The sequence below is a fragment of the Salarias fasciatus genome, chromosome 10 (assembly GCF_902148845.1).
Source record: "Salarias fasciatus chromosome 10, fSalaFa1.1, whole genome shotgun sequence".
Classification (NCBI taxonomy): domain Eukaryota; kingdom Metazoa; phylum Chordata; class Actinopteri; order Blenniiformes; family Blenniidae; genus Salarias; species Salarias fasciatus.
Window position 1 is genome coordinate 23,763,206 of NC_043754.1, and position 17,376 is coordinate 23,780,581.

Here is a 17,376-nt window from a genome sequence, read left to right on the forward strand (position 1 = left end):
TATTTTTAAATAAATTAAAATCCATTAGATGATATTTACATCTAAGATCACCCAACTTTGGCTGCTGGTCTTGAGGTTTCAGCTGTAGATTTATTGCTATTTTTTCATTTCTATGTAACAATACTGGACTGAAACATTTTTATCTGAACGTATTTGAGAGATATTAGGTCAGAAAACAGCGGGAGGCAATAATGAGCATTGTTTTGGTATATACGTTACACACCTTCTGCAACATTTCTGAATCAAAGACACATTTGTTTGGACATTGTGACTTTTTGTCTTTCTATTATCCACAACTAAATATTATTTATTGCTGTTTTTTTCTAGTTTCCTGGAAATCCCTTTATCTGACATGATTCGAAGGTTCTGATTAAAACAGAAGCAAGTGGAATTTTTTTCTTCCAACATAAATATTGATACCAACACATTTCTGTCCAATTAGTCTCTATTTTAGTATTTCAGAGCACAACAGTTTACAGGACCTATCAACGTCCGTATCTGCATCTCCAGATATAAACAGCTTGTTGACTCATTAAGTCATAAAATACAGTGCAAAGCTCTTCGATAAGAGATGCAGGATTATCAGGATCCCCTTTAGGAGCTGAGGAATGTTCTCTTTTTAGAGAAAATAGTGTCATAAGTCAGAAAACAGACATGTCAGTGCACAAAATCCAAACAGATGTCGGATTGGACTTTAGATACACAGCAGGCCTGGTGTCAGCATCGGCCATCAGAGTGCTGACGGCGAGTTCACTTGGACAGGACTGAGGAAGAAAAAGAAAAACAAGCACTGCTTTGTGCTTGTTATACACACATTCTGAAAAGTATAATGTTTTATTACTTTGTATTACTGTTCTTTTTTTTAATTCTTTTTCAGCATATTATCTATTACTACCCAGTATCACTGTTGCAATGCTGGAATTTTCCTTTTGTGGGATAAATAGAAAATCCTGTTTTATATATCATTACGTACTGAGAACTAACGTCTGCATAACGGTGTTGAGGTTTGCACCATGGCTTCTCTGTCCAGACTGGGCTCGGATCGCTTTCTGTTTGAAATTTGAAACGGATCTCGTTCCTCCCGAGTCATTTCCATAACATATCTAATAATCTGCATAATTGTGTTTTTCTGCTGATAATGTATCTGTTTTACACAACTTTACAGTCCATCAGTTGTGAAGGTTAAAATATCAGCGATAACCCAGAAGGTTCCTGGGGTCTCTATCAGGCACCTCGTGGACTTTGCTGTCGGTTCGCCTTCCTGCCGGTGAGAATCCGGCGACCTGACGGCTTCACGTGTTGCTGCTGTCAAGAGACACTCGCATTCAGATGTACGGGTAGCAACATCAGGGTGAACCCTAACCCTAACCCTAACTGTATGCTGTATAGTGGGTAATAAAGCATTGTGATCATTTATGAGTGTTTATAACTACTTATAATGTGTTATACTGGGTGCTTCAAGTAAAGTGTTACCAAACAATTCATTAAACTTTGTGCTCAATTTGAAACAAAAAACAAACAAACATAAATGAGAAATAATAATAATGCATTGGTTTATATAGCGCTTTTCAGGACACTCAAAGACGCTTTACATTGCATTATTCATTCTCTCCATACTGGGTGGTGGTAAGCTACTGCTGTAGCCACAGCTGCCCTCGGGCAGACTGACGGAAGCGAGGCTGCCAATCTACGCCATCAGCCCCTCCGACCACCACCAACCATTCACTCTCACAACTTTCATACTAGGCAAGGTGGGTGAAGTGGACACAACAACAGTTTTACACCTGTGGGAGCGGGGATCGAACCGCCAACCTTCTGGTTATAAGACGACCTGCTCTACCAACTGAGCTACTGTCACCCCAAATAAAATGATTCATAAAATCAATAATTGTAGTCCAAAAACAAAAATGATGCATTCCAGATGGTGACCTCTATTGACCTCTAGTGGTCAAAGTAAATTTGACCGGTGCAGTGAAGGGTCCAACCCTTGGTTAGGACCAGAGGTGTGTGTGTTACTATTGCAACAACACATCATCAGTGGGGTAAAACTAACCTGTCTCACGACGGTCTAAGGCTGAATCCCATTTCACCCCTTAGCCCTTCCCCTTGGCCCTACCCCTTAGCCCTCCCCCTATGAAACGGAGTGCTAAGGGGTAGGGGAGAAAGTCAACCCCTCCAAATTGGGACACCCCTCCGACAATCGCGTACGTCATCAGTAGTCGCCGCTGCCGATGACGTAGGCAGATGCGACAATTATCTGCCGAAGAAGAATGTTTTTCTTACATTTTAAAACTTTATTAATTGACAAAATACTGACATTTATGAACGTCTTTCGTTGCGGACGCCGCCATCTTGCCGATCTTGGAAGGCTTTCTGAGAAATCTGTCATCCAGTGGCGGCCGGTGGCGAGGGGCGCTTGTTTTGTTCGCCTGGACCGTCAGTGGCGGGCGGGCTTAGTTCACTTCCGCATTGTCGGGGGCGCTCGTTTCCCACCCGCGCATTCCAGGCGGGCCGTGTTGAAGAAACCAGTTTATTGAAAATAATCGTCTATCTGTTGTGTTTGGAATGCGCCTGGAATGCGCGGGTGTGGAAACGATCGTTCCCGCCAATGCGGAAGTGAATTAACCCCGCCCGCAAGTCATGGTCTAGGCTGACAGAACAAGCGCCCCTCGCCATCGGCCGCTACTGCATCATACCCCTCCATTTGGAGTGTGCCTCTCGAGAATCTCCTTTTGGAGGGGTGACTGGCCCTCTTTCTTGGCCCTACCCCTCCGTCATAATGACAATTGGGACACTCCTACCCCTCCACGTGAACGCGCAAAACGAGGGGAAGGGCCAAGGGGAAGGGCTAAGGGGTGAAATGGGATTCAGCCTAAACCCAGCTCACGTCCCCTATTAGTGGGTGAACAATCCAACGCTTGGTGAATTCTGCTTCACAATGGCAGGAAGAGCCGACATCCAAGGATCAAAAGCCATGTCGCTGTGAACACTTGGCCGCCACAAGACAGTTCTCCCTGTGGCAACTTTTCTGACACCTCCTACTTGTATTTTCTCCTTTACGATGATTTACATGGACTATTTGTACTTATCCGAGCAGTTTTATTACAACAGACTGTGACAAAACTCAGTTGACCACAGAACTTTTCTGTTACGAAACAGTATCAGAATCGAGACTGGAGTTTAATCTCAAAGAAATTCTGAGGACAAGACGTAATCATGTACTCTGTTACCTTCTCCTAATGCCACATATAAAATAATCTTCTTTCCACAAACAATGCTCGGAGGATAACTTATAAATCTCCAGAATGAAGCATTGATGGAAATTGTGCCTTTTCTGGCTTTTTCCCAAAAAAAAAAAAAATTCTGTTTTTGTTTTTCTTAATGAAGATTAAGCTTATAGGTGATGTTGTTAGTGTTATAGTTAAAAAAAAAGAAAAGCTCTGAATGATGATTGAGTGAGAAGATTAGGAGATGAAAATGAGTTTCTCAGCTGATCTTGGAGGTGAAGACGCTGAATGTGGAGGTCCTGGACTGATGTGGAGGTCCTGGACTGATGTGGAGGTCCTTGGATGGTGTGGAGGTCCTGGACTGGTGTGGAGGTCCTGGGATGGTGTGGAGGTCCTGGACTGGTGTGGAGGTCCTGGGATGGTGTGGAGGTCCTGGACTGATGTGGAGGTCCTGGACTGATGTGGAGGTCCTGGACTGGTGTGGAGGTCCTGGACTGGTGTGGTTACACTCGGTCCTCAGATGTGAGGCTGGTTGGATGTGTGGCTTAATTCTCTGAAACGCCTTTGGAGGCGGTTTATGGCAGAGAGATGAACATTCAGTTTATGAGCAACAGCTCTGGCGGACGTTCCTGCTGCCAGCACGCCAACTGCACACTCCCTTTAAACCCATAACATCTGTGTCATCATGCTATGAAGGAAAACTGCACTTATTTTTTTTATTGTGACCAACCTCAGACACACCTGAGCAATAATCCTGCTGTCTAATCAGCATGTTGATATGACACACCTGAGAGGTTTCGGGACTATCACAGCGAACGAGAGGTGCTCACTAACACAGATTTAAACAGGAATTAGGCTTTTTGTGGACATAGAAAAAAGTTTCATATCGTTGAGGTGAGCTTTTATGCTTTACGTTTATATTTTTCTTCAGTGTATCAATACATTCAGGGTTAGGCAGTGGCTGGTCTAAGCATAGGAGAGTGAAATTAACAGAAAAAAGCCTCCCAGCCTCAGGAAGGAAGGAGCTCCTGAATGCTTCTTTTATCGTTAACATAACATCCAGTTCTTATTTTAGAACTAATAGTTCATTGACCATGTTTTAATAGCAGTTAGCATTAATGTCTTTAAAAAAAAAAAAAAACGACATTATGTGACGTTGTTCAGCCCATCCTGTTCAGTATGAAGTTACAGGGCTGAAAAACCTGTCTAATAACTCATTATATGAGATGAGGGAAAAGCAACATGCGCTTTTTCCTTTTCTCTCTGTTTTCACTGTGAGTAATGCAGACTACACAGCCTGCAGCATCGGCCACACACGCCCGCCTCAGCAGCGTGGATATCTCTGGATACACTGATGGATGAATGAAACACACCTGCTGGCTAAACAAAGACATCAAACTCCCAAAGCCCTGCCCGACTTCCAGCTTTTTGCAATGTTTGATTTCAGTTGATCATTGTTTGTCTTGGTAGCAGGAGCTTTGCGACGCCCCTCCTGTAGTGCCTTTGAGCTTTCAGTGAGGGTTGAACATGTTCATTTGGATTGCAAAGCAGCTGAATTGCTTTTATTTAAATATTTAACACATTATAGAAATTCAACATAACCGCTTATCATCCAGTAAAGCATTTTATTTTATGATACAGTCTCAATGATGACTTGAGTAAAAAAAAAAACATAAAGAAAAAGCTACACTTACTTAAGATATGCTGCTTCCAGGGATCACACACTCCCTTACACATGAGTGAACTCACATACTTGACAAACTGTAGTTAACAGTAACATAAATATATATATATATGTACATGAGCTTACAAAAGAGTTTTGACCAATAGGACAATATGTCACACTAGATATAGAACAGCAACAACAACAAGAAACATTGTTAAAATACATCTTCAGTACATTTGTATCACAGAATTATAATTTAAGTTCACACACACACACACACACACACACACACACAGATACAGCGAAGTCTTGGAATGTAGTCTGTTTTCATGACAGTGAAACCGTGAGGAGGAAGATAAAGTTTGTTTCCTGGGGCCAAATCAATGATCCATCTTCAGTTTCAGTCTCAACAGAAACTCTCCTAGTCAAATATTACATGCAAAACACACACACACACACACACACACACACACACACACACACACACACACACACACACACACACACACACACACACACACACACACACACACACACACTGAACAATCAACACAGCCAAATCCATGTAAAACGAGAGCCGGCTCTTCCTTGTCATTGTCAGAGAAAGACACACAATGTTTTAACAGCGAGTTTCAGTGAAAGACGACACCGCCGAGCCGGCGTGAAGCAGGCAGGTAGCAGGTGTTTTCAGACTCACACACCAACACAAAATCCCTCCTGCACTGGCTGGGTATGCACATAACAGGCGAAGGACAGTTTGAAAGAATGAAAGCGATGATCAGCAGTTTGTTTTCACAAGACAGGAGGACGAGGAGGAACATCTGAACCCCAGAGCAAAGCAGAAAGGTCAATGTTTGCACACACACACACACACAAACACACACACGCACACACACACACACACACACACACACACACACACACAGACATACTTCATCTCGGAGTCTTTTAAAGGGTTTCGCACTGTGGCTTCAGACAAAAAAAAAAAGACAACAGCAAAAACAAAAATGTGCAACATTTTTTTTACCCTAATTTTGAAATCTATCGCTCACACACTTCAAACATAGTCCTTCCTGTCGTACCCTCCCGCTCCACTGGTGCTGCGAGGGGCCGAGTAGGCCATCCGGGGCGGCTTGTACTTCTTCTCTTTTGGCGGGCAGCTGCTGCACAGCATGGCCCCTCCAATCAGGAGCAGCGCGGCGGCGCCCCAGCCGATGTAGAGGGACGCTCCCAGCTCCCTCCTCTGGCTGATGACCACGATCGGATTGTAGAAGTCCCGGATGATGACGCTGGCGGTCCAGGAGACGGGGATGAGAACCAAGAGGCCCGCCAGGATGAAGAAGATCCCCGATATGATCATCACTTTGGCCTTGGACGGCTCGTCCTCGATGCAGTTGGTGCACTTGGCGCCGACGATGGAGATCATGACCCCCAGCACCCCGAGTATGATGGAGATGATGGTCATGGCTCTGGACGCCTGCAGCTCTGGAGCCAGGGCCAGCATGGAGTCGTAGATCTTGCACTGCATCTGTCCTGTGCTCTGCGTGACACAGTTCATCCACAGACCCTCCCAGATGGTCTGAGCAGTGATGATGTTGGCTCCGACGAAGGCCGACACCTTCCACATCGGCAGGGCGCACGTCACTATCGCAATGACAAACCCGAGGAATCCCAGGGCAATGCCCACGATCTCCATTCCCATCGACATGCTGGCTCTCCGTCTGGAAACAGGACCCGGTTCAAACAGTGAGTCCGCAGGCTGCCCCGAGAACAAAGGAGCTCAGAACACGAGAACGAAGGTCCTGTGAGTGTCTGAGAGCACCTGCACGAGGGCGTGAGGAGGCTGTGGGATGCTGCCACGGAAACCACTGATCCTTTATACCTCAGGGGAGCAAGGAGGAGTCCCCTGGTGATGATGTCAGGGGAAGGCTGTCTCCACACACACACACACACACACACACACAGGATGGAGGCTGGGTGTGTCCGTTGGTTGCACAGGGTGAGGCAGTCTCATTACCAGAAAAAAAACAAAAAAAAAAAACACGTCATCTCTTTAAAAATGGCTGCAAAGAGACCAATCACTGATTAACACTGCTGTGCATTTCTAAAAATGTGTGGAGGTGTTTGAGTTGACAACATTGCAGAAAACAAGTCTTCTGTTCCTACTTTTCAGTGAGGTTGTGCCGAGTAGGTTTGTTTACAAGTTTTGCTTCCTGTTTCCACACATTTGTTATTCCTGTTTTGGTGAAAACAAACCCTGAATGATTTGTTACCGAGATCCGTTGTGGATGTGTGAAGGCCGCCGTCTGAGTCCAATGAGCAAACTACAAGCAGACCCAGTCAGCTTCAAGGTGGTACACTAATGCCGGACCCCCTTCAGGAATCACCTTTAGCCCCTCACCCCACTGCAGCTGACTTTGTGTGACTGATTCCTCTTTTTTGTTGTTAATGTTTCACCTTTCTGCTGGTCCAGCAGGCCACAGATGCTAAGTTATTTGATATAAATGTATAAAAAGGACACTTCCCACTGTGACATGCATGCACTGTAAATCTGCATGTTACCACCATGAAAGGGATTCATTTCACCGCAGTTCAAATCGCACGAAGGAACCAAAACTACAGAAAATGATAGTGATATAATTCCTGGTTTTGAATTAGGAACGCAGCAGGTCGTAAACAAACCGCATCTTCGTAACTATTTCCAGTCTGAGTCTTATTTTTCCGGCCATCTCTCTCAGGCTGTGATCCTATCTGTGTTTTCATGACCCAGGATTAACTCGTGGCTTCTTGCTTGGTTTGGATTCCCGGAAGGAGCGTTAAGATCCAAACAACCCTGAGCTGACCCTGGTTACTGGTTAAAAGAAGTCATTAAAAAGCTTTGTTGCAGATAAAATGAGCACACACACACAGTCTCGTATTTCTATCCTCGTGGGGACCGTCCATTGACTCCCATTCATGTCTAGCCCCTAACCCTGACCCTTACCCTAACCCTAACCCACACCACAACAAAGCCTAACCCTAAAGAAATGTTTTTGCACTTTTACTTTTTTCAGTAACAACAACATGGTCAAGAAAACACTGTTTCTCCTACTTAGGACCGGAAAAAGGTCCCCACAAGGCACGTCGTTCCACGTTTTGCTATCCTTGTGGGGACATTTGGCCCCGACAAGGATAGAAATACGAGAACACACACACACACACACACACACACACACACACACACACACACACACACACACACAGCCTGACACAATCACTCTGGCTACAAGCCAACTTTTTTCGTCGTTTACTACTTCCTGCTTCCAGTAGTGTGGGATTTTTAAACAGTAATGATTCGGTGTGAAGAAAACAATCCAAACGCCTTCAGTGAAACTCGAAGAACTGCACCAAGGGTAAATAAGAGCGGAGAGAAAACACAACAGGCGAGTTCTCAGACACCTTGAGCATACAGACACGGTGATCTTCTCGGTTTCGGTTAAACTCTGTCCAAACACTTCTCTGAGTCGACCATATGATGAACTGAAGCGCTCAGAAAAGAAAAAATGATTAACTAAGAATTCTTTCAAATCCGACAGGATTTATTAAGATGTGCTGCTTAATTTTCAAGGAGAAACTTAGTATAATGTTCAGAATTTTCACCAGGTGGGTGAAGGACCCGTCACTCGAGCGCACACAAACAAGGGTGGCAGGTGATCGACGCCCGGCTGTTTGTTGTTTCATCAGAAGGGTCTCCACCACATTCTCTCTCCTGTTTTTGCCAAAACACTGACTAGAGCATCTCTTCTGCACCACTGGCCGTGGCATATCAAATCATCTTATCAAACGTCTCCTCTGTTAAAGAACTCTGGAAACTGGCACTCAGAAAAAAACTGCGTCGTCATTTCATTTCGTTTTCCTCATTCCAGTGCAAAATAACTTCAGAAACAGAGAACTTCCATGTAACATAACATGAAATAACTTTAAATAATACCATCTGCCACTGCATGAGAGGGCAGATTTATCAGATATTTCTCAAGGGAACCGAAACCAGAAAAGTAACGCAATGGTGCGTCACAGAACGACTGCTCAATATTTCACTATTCAAAACAAGACGGAGATGGTGTCTGTCATCCAGACTCTCACTCAGACCGACGGCAGAGGGAATTAAACTTCCCCTCTACAGTGGGAATGGAAATTTTCTTTGCCTAAACATTTTCAGCTTGCTTGATCCATTATGCAATACGGCGCACATGACTACATTTGCGGATGTCTTCATTTCTGTGCACATTATTTATGACAATTACCTTACAATAACTGAACACATGGTTGTGTTTGTGACACGCGATAGATGGATGTATCACCAAAAATATGGCAAAATGTGCTTTTTTTTTTAACATATAACAAATAAGAATAGTAAGTCAAGTTCAGGGTAAATTCTCTAAATAACACAACAGAGACGCATAGAGAGACTTTAGGGAAACTACAGGCCCCTTAGATAATTCTCCAAAAAAAGATGAAACATATGTAGGTTTTGGTTTTAGCTTGACACCATTTTGGTAAAATTAACATATGGATTTAAAGAAAATGTATATTTCAGTAAGTATAATTATTTGAGTTGTAGCTTACTTTCAGGGACCATGTGACCAGAAGTGCTTCCTTTTTATTTTTTAAAACTACAGAATCAAAGCCTGGTCACAATGTTATGCACCAATAACAGTTAAAAAATAAAATAATAATAATAATGAAAAAAAATCAGATGCTAACAGACAGAAAAGTGTAATTTTTCAAAATCATTTATTTCCATTTGATTTTGTTTCATCGGGAGATCTGGAAACCAATAACACACAAAAAATGCAAAATAAAAAAAAAAGTCACACGCATGTATCATTGAAAATAGAAAATAAAAGCTGTGTCGCAACAATAAAGTTAAAGACAAAGTTTCAAATACAGTAGAAAATAAACGAACACACAACATTCAGTGCTTTGAAACGTGATACAGATGAAAAGTTGAAAATCATTGAATTCATGTTCATTTGAAACAAGCTGACCTTGCATGACTTTCATCAGTCTTCAAGCTTTACTCCGTTTGGACTGTTTGCAGATTGATCACAAGACGAACATCCACAACAGACCCGACCGCATGCGCCCAAATGAATACAGAGCATATTGCTGTTTTCTGGATTACACATATTCCTCTTTCGCCACATTCTGTCCTTTGTGTATCACGGAGTATCTGTGAATACCAACAACATCTACACAATTTATGACATTGAACATCAACAAAAGTTGCTGTCATTACATTCTGTACAAGGAAATCGATAAAAAACAAACGAACAGGATAGAGCGGAGCGGTGCTGCCGGCGCTCACACATAGTCCCTCCTGTTGTAGGAGTTCGGAGCCGTCATCGCTGACATGGGCGCTGCAGAGTACGCGTAGCGGCTCTGGGGGGGCATGCTGTACCTCGTCGGTTTCTCTTCCCTCGGAGGGCAGCTGCAGCAGAGGATGGCGCCGCCGGTCACCAGCAGGGCCGCGGCAGCCCACCCCAAGTACAGCGCCGCCCCGATCTCCATCTTCTGTCCCGCGGGGACGAGCGGGCTGTAGAACTCCACCACGATGGTGTGCGCCGACCAGGAGACGGGCACCAGCTGGGCCACGGCCGCCGCGATGAACACCGCCCCGGAGGTGATCATCACCCTGGATTTGACCGCCTCCTCCTCGATGCAGTTGGTGCACTTCGCCGCCACCATGGAGAGGAGGAGCGCCACCATCCCCGCGATGATGGCGACCATGGTGAGCGCCCGGGCGGCCTGCAGGTCCTGGGGCAGCGCCAGCATGGAGTCGTACACCTTACACTGCATCTGTCCCGTGCTCTGGACCACGCAGGTCATCCACAGGCCCTCCCAGTACACCTGGGCCGTGACGATGTTGGCGCCGATGAAGGCGGAGACCCTCCACATGGGCAGAGCGCAGCTGACGATGCTGAGCAGCCAGCCCACCACTGAGAGCGAGATGCCGGCCAGCTCCAGTCCGAACGACGCCATGGTGAACCGAGACTCTCCTTTCTGTCCCTGCTCCCTCCTCTGGATTCAGATATGTAGCTTCCGTTCCTCAGCTCCTCCGTTTCTGTGGGTCAGGTCAGTGTTTTGTCCTTTGAGCTTCTCCGTCTCCCGCCGGCTTCACGCTCGCCGGAGGTAACTGCTGGATCCGCGGCGGTGGCTCTGTCACTTGAGTCGTCCTCCTCGGTCTCTCCGCCTGATGTGTCCCTCCAGTGATCCGCGGCTCTTATGGCGTCGACGATCCTTATCTCGTTTATTACGCTGAGGTCCGACCCGCCTGGGAGAGGACATCACTCGCCAACCCAAGCCAATCAGAGGAAAGTGGGCTTTGTTTCCCGCCCGACCTGGGAGTGCTGCTGAGAATACGGAGCCTTTTTTCAAATGACAGCTGTTTTTATGGCTTAACCTTTTGCCTGTGGAAGCTCCGGGTGTGTCGGTTTTACTGCTCCCAGGAGGTAATGAGTGGCCAGAGCAGGCCTTGCTGCGTGGTTGATAGGTGACCACACCGGACCGTAACACATACACAAACATGCTCTCTACTGCGTGCATGTGTGTGAGTGATTAGTGTGTGTGACTGGAAGGAGCGTGTGTCTGTGGACGGAGACAGATGAAGACAGGAGAGGAACCATACCTGCTGTTTTCCATATATTCTGGGCTCCACCTGTGTTTACCTGATGTGTTGTGGATTTATGGCCGGCCCTCTAACGTGACGTGATGCTTTTTATGGCAGAAACATGACCCATCTTTACTGGGTCACACGCTCAGTAAAATCTGAGTTAATGAGAAACCACACGAGCTAAAAACATATTTTCCAGACGTGTGACTTGTGTGAACAAACTGTGCTCATCTGCTGCCTCTTAGTTTTTATTTTCATGCCATGACCGTGGTGAACAATAGCGCCACAGTGCTTTGGACAAGGGCGTATCGATGAAGCTGGCACCGATCCCAACAGTTGATGGGCAGGTCAAACACTGGATAAGGAACCAGTCTGAGCCGACGCAGAGATGACACACAGATTGTACACATTGTCCTCTGTCAATGAGGAGAGAAAATCATTGAAAGGAGTCACAGACGTTCAGAACTGATTCACTGGGTCAGAAATGCTCCACAGCTTGCTGCAGCCGGTGTTTTCTGTTCTCCCTCAAACTCAGGCAGATGTCAGCATCACACTTATTGACACACTTATCTTGAGATTGTGTGTGTGTATGTGTGTGTGTGTGTGTGTGCACTTTATTATTAGTCATCTCTGTTTGCATTAAAAGAAAAGAGACTTACATAGCAACCATGATGAGGGGAAACTAATATTATTAAGTTTATTATGAGTTTAGGAAGTAAACATTTATTCATTTTATTCTTTACTGTGATTTCTGCACAAAGACCTTACTCAACAAGAAGTATGTTAAAGTACATGCAGGTCAGTGTAACAGGAAACTAGATAATTATTTTTGATCTCCTGAAGCAGCATAAGCCAGAGAGAGAAACCATAGACAGCAATAAAAAGTAAACCAGATAAGCGATTAGATTAAACAATAATAAAAGGCTCAAGGCCTTGTTCATCTGCAGCGTTGGAGGCCACTACTTTCTGTTAACCTGTTTTCATGTTGCCCCTCGGTTTATGGATGCCAGGGTCTGCATTTTAATCACTCGGGAAACCGATTAATCATTAACTGACATCCATCTCCTGCAAAGCGAAACCTGAACATTATTAGGAGCGAGCAACCAAGGTTCAAATGTGTGAAAGAACCGTGAGGAGTGCACACACTGTATGTACCGCTGAGGTTAGCGAAATGAATTAAAAGCTGTTATAAGATTTATTAAAGCATACAAAGTTTCTCATTCAGATATTTTATTTTTTGTCTTGAAATTCCACTATTATCATCAATAACTTTTCTTTTTATAACTTTCGCTTTATATTGTGTTTGTTTATATAGTATATGGGGCTCATAAATTTCCTACAGATGGCTGAAGACAGCAGGATATGTGAGATATATGATAAAAAACAAATTCTGAGTCAGCTCTTTCTCTTTTCCCTCATATGACCCAGTTTACACAATACTTGGCAGCTCTGAACCACAGGGAAAACTAAAAAATGAAGGCCACGAGTCAGAGCATGCAGAAACCTCTAAGTTATTTATGTAAAACGAAAACACAGATTGTGGATGACCCGGCTTGACCAGGAGTTGATTTCACTTGAACAGCATTTATAAATACAGCTACTGAATTTTTTCCACGGATGTGAATTGGCTCAGTTCGGGGAGTTTTTTGCTGCACGGTTTCATCTCTGAAAAGAGCTGATGAATGAGCCTCAGTTTATAGAAGGATTAGTGTTTCCCAGCTGTTTACTTCTCTGTGTGGCAGAGGATTTGCGAGAGCATACTAACAATCAATCTTTTATTACAGGAAGACGGAAGTGCTGAGAACTTCTTCAGAGGACACAGATCAGTCGTCTGCCAAAGGAAGCTCTGATAGCGAATATACCTACAGTGAATCTGTGATAACAACCAACGCACTGATCACAGTAACCTAAATACGGGAAGAGTTATAAAATGTCCTTCTTAGAGGAAGTTCTGAGGAGGATGGAATAATCCTGAAATAAGCAGCTCTCGTGATTGAGTTGTTGTCTTTCAGTGCTGAAAATGTGAAGCAGCTCTGACAGGTCGATTGATTTAGGAGATCTGCACAACAGTCAGATGCAAATAAAGACAAGATTGTCCACCACCGACAGACCTGAAAGGGAAGTAGGTGTTCAATTTCAGATCTGCAAAGAGAACGAAAGCTGTTAAAGTCACAAAAACTGAATGTGAAACTTTACATAGTTGAGCCATGTTTATCTGGCGTGATTGACTGAAGTCTTCAGAAAAGACTCACGCACACATGGAAATACCTGAAAGGCTGTAAACAGTCCAATTTACAATCCAAAAAACAGAAAACAGTAGGATTCTCTGTCCACTGTCTCCAGACTTGTCTTTCAGAGAGCTGAGCCTGCCTCAGGAAACACAGGTGACTCGCATCCCGAGGTTGGTAGTTCATTACAGGGTTAACACACAGACTCAAGCAATCCAATTTTATCAATCAAATGTATTATTTATTTATTTATTTATTTTTTTGACAGAGGAGGATGGTAACTCAAAGGTTCCACGCTGACAAGCAGGAAAGTTGTGCATCCGAACGACAGAAACTGAAACAGCTGCACCAACCCCATTAAAGATAGCAGAGAAGTTCAACGACCCGTCCATCAAGGCGAGTGAGCGGCAGTAAAGTGTTGTAGAAACTGCTCACCTGACCGAGCCTCGTAAACACGCTACACCCCACGTTTAAACACCGTAAACCAAATAAAAAGGCGCACACATACACATGCACACACAAACGTACACACACTCGCTTGTGTTTTGCTCACGTCAGGAGATATTGCACTAACTTGCAAACTCTTACGTAGAGAATAACTTTTTAACTTTTCCAAACTATTTACTCATCTAATCCTAAAATGGATGTAACTCGAAAACACATTTTCCCTTTAGATTTGAATGATTAATGCTGTGAGGACTCAAATTTTGTCCCCACAATTAAGACGGATCCTTACATTGGGAGTGTGTTAACAGGTCAGCATGCCCACAAAGTAGGTCAAACACACACATGCCAGCACACACACACACACACACACACACACACACACACACACACACACACACACAATACTTTAGTACTGGCTTTAATACTGGCTGAAGTCTGGATTTCCCCCCATCGGCCTGTCCTTCACTCACAAGCCTGTGCTCAGTTCTACAGTGAAAAGAGATTCAGTCTCTTTGTCTCTTTGAAGTGGTTTGATTTCCATGGATTCTTTGAGATTTATGGTTCTGTATGAACTGCAGTTAACAGCCAGTGAACGCCGGTTCAAGCTGCTGATGCCTTTTACCCTGCAGGAACTCTGTGTTTAGAATGAAGTTGTCGTTTTTAGGCAGTGTTGTTAAAATGTGCCAGAGGATCACCGGGATGTGAAAATGACTGGCCTGTCCGGACCGCTTGACTGCTGTAAGGTTCACTCCAGGATGACGGAAATGTTCCAGGATGGGCTGCCTCCCGTTGGACAGAGCGCGGCACTGCAGGCAGGAGGAGGACCAAACTCCAGGCGGCCATGTTTTCCTTTCATGTCTGTGTGACAACAGTCAAAAGCCGGAAAATCCAGACCCGTCAGAGACGCTGTTCATCGTCTCGCTCACTGTTCTTTGTTGCCGTTTGTTGCTCCGCCCGTCAGCAGCTTCACATCTAGTCCAAGCTGTTTTCCAATGGTCCTCTAAGGACAAGAACTTCCTGTATGTTCACACTTACAATCAGCCTTAAGTGTGACTTCCAGAGCGCACACACACACACACACACACACACACACACACACACACACACACACACACACACACACACACACACACACACTGTCTGAACATGACAGAGCTTTGCTTTGACCTCGACCTTTAGTTCAAAGACTCTTTTATGTCATTTTCTTTTTTGTCAGTGATTTATCTCTATGCTTCCAAGAAATTACGACACTTACATGCCTTTTTATTTCAATGAAACCAAAATCCTCCCCTTGAGTGGTGTTGTACTTTTATCATACATTACTTTCTCAGCTACTTTAGCCCACAGTCTGTCATTGAGACACGAGACGGAAATCTGTTTTTTTAAGCTCAAACAGTTGAGCAACAGCAGTCTGACGTTACATGAGTTTAGCCCGGTTACATTTCATCCGTAGCTTGAGAAGGCGTCACACAACAGCATCACTGCGGATGCGACCATATTAGTGCAGTCCAAAGCTTTCGTCAGAGGTTTGTTATTTGGAAGCGACAGAGTCACTCTCAGTACTCCACCCTCCTGCAGGTGAGGGGAATCTTGGGGGAGGGGGCAGACGGACGACAGGTGAACAATGATAAGTCTTTTTAACATTATGTTCAGGGTTCTTTTTTGATAAAATGGGTGTATTCATGCGGCTTGAGGAGTGAGTTTGGCTCGTTTTGCCACATGTGAAAGAGAGCGATGAGTGCTTTGTGTTAAACTGCTTCACACAGGGAAGGTAAACAGGTTATGGGCTGGTGGAGTTGTGCATGAGACCTGAAGAACAGGAGACTTGTGTTCCCTCCATGGCTCCTCCTCTTTCAGCCTTATGTAGCTGCTCTGCTGCGAACCCTCACTCATTCAGCTATCTTGTGTGATTGACAGAGCTCGCATCCGTCACAGACGCAGAGCGAACAGCCAGGGGGCCTCCAGCCACTCCAAGAGAGGATTTATATTACACAGAGACTGTCTCTGACAAGAGGAAGACCTTTGACCTGAAGAAACTCAGAGGAGAAAACCACAATGGTGTCTGCTGGTTTCCAGATTCTGGGTGCCGCTCTGGGGATCCTGGGCTGGATTGGCGCCATCATCGTGTGCGCCCTTCCCATGTGGAAGGTCACCGCTTTCATCGGCAGCAACATCGTCACGGCGCAGACGTCCTGGGAGGGCATCTGGATGAGCTGCGTGGTCCAGAGCACCGGCCAGATGCAGTGTAAGGTCTACGACTCCATGCTGGCCCTCAGCTCGGACCTGCAGGCCGCCCGGGCCCTGATGATCATCTCCATCATCGTGGGCGTCATGGCCATCCTGCTTGCCGTCGCCGGTGGGAAATGCACCAACTGTGTGGAGGACGAAACGTCCAAAGCCAAGGTGGGCATCGCAGCTGGGGTCATGTTCATCATCGCCGGGATCCTCTGCCTCGTTCCCGTCTGCTGGTCGGCCCACACCATCATCCGAGACTTCAACAACCCGCTTGTGGTCAGCGCCCAGAAGAGAGAGCTGGGAGCGGCGCTCTACATCGGCTGGGGAGCCGGTGCCTTGATGCTGATCGGTGGGGCCATGCTTTGCAGCAACTGCCCTTCCAAAGACGAGGAACCCTACACTGCCAGGTACAAAGCTGCCCGGTCCGAGGCGTCCGCTCCGAACTCTGACAAAGCTTTCGTCTGATAGCGCTCCAGTAAACAAGACCCTCCAGGAAGCAGCATTTGTGGGACAGAAACACTGTTGGCACTGTGTGTTGAAACTTCAGGATCTGACTCGGTGAAAAAGCTTCTCCTCATGAGAGTGTCGATGGCACAAGAGGAACCACGCCCAAAGGAGAAAACCTGTTTTAAATGCTTAATCCATGTTTTTATGTCCTGAATGAATATCACTTAACCTCTTCTTGTTACTACATTATTCTGTTGTTTTTGTTTTTTATGCTCACCTGTGGTTATGTGGATTGTCTTTATGAACTATGTGTATGAATCTCATCATGTGCCAGTTTTACTGTAAATAAATATTTTTTATTATTTGTGGATCTGACCTACTTGTCTTTGTACTTCATTTTCACACAGCACAACATATTGATCGGTCTCAAAATTACACCACACAATGCTGCATCGATTTACTCAACTATAATGT

General features: G+C 45.1%; 3 protein-coding genes across 3 annotated transcripts; 1 reads left to right on the forward strand and 2 right to left on the reverse strand.

The window, feature by feature from the left end:
* Positions 1 to 4,883: 4,883 nt before the first annotated feature.
* Positions 4,884 to 6,743, reverse strand: LOC115395627 (claudin-3-like). Its single transcript, XM_030101247.1, has one exon. It carries the CDS (start codon positions 6,599 to 6,601, stop codon positions 5,951 to 5,953), a length of 651 nt encoding a protein of 216 aa, XP_029957107.1. The 5' UTR covers positions 6,602 to 6,743; the 3' UTR covers positions 4,884 to 5,950.
* Positions 6,744 to 9,766: 3,023 nt separating this feature from the next.
* On the reverse strand, positions 9,767 to 11,134 carry LOC115395904 (claudin-4-like). The gene has a single exon (XM_030101584.1). It carries the CDS (start codon positions 10,912 to 10,914, stop codon positions 10,237 to 10,239), a length of 678 nt encoding a protein of 225 aa, XP_029957444.1. The 5' UTR covers positions 10,915 to 11,134; the 3' UTR covers positions 9,767 to 10,236.
* Positions 11,135 to 16,060: 4,926 nt separating this feature from the next.
* Positions 16,061 to 17,277, forward strand: LOC115395638 (claudin-4-like). The gene has a single exon (XM_030101265.1). It carries the CDS (start codon positions 16,276 to 16,278, stop codon positions 16,918 to 16,920), a length of 645 nt encoding a protein of 214 aa, XP_029957125.1. The 5' UTR covers positions 16,061 to 16,275; the 3' UTR covers positions 16,921 to 17,277.
* Positions 17,278 to 17,376: the final 99 nt, after the last annotated feature.

Excerpts from the sequence above, each read along its gene's own strand:
- LOC115395627 (XM_030101247.1), bottom strand. The coding sequence starts at position 6,601 with ATGTCGATGGGAATGGAGATCGTGGGCATTGCCCTGGGATTCCTCGGG.
- LOC115395904 (XM_030101584.1), bottom strand. The coding sequence starts at position 10,914 with ATGGCGTCGTTCGGACTGGAGCTGGCCGGCATCTCGCTCTCAGTGGTG.
- LOC115395638 (XM_030101265.1), top strand. The coding sequence starts at position 16,276 with ATGGTGTCTGCTGGTTTCCAGATTCTGGGTGCCGCTCTGGGGATCCTG.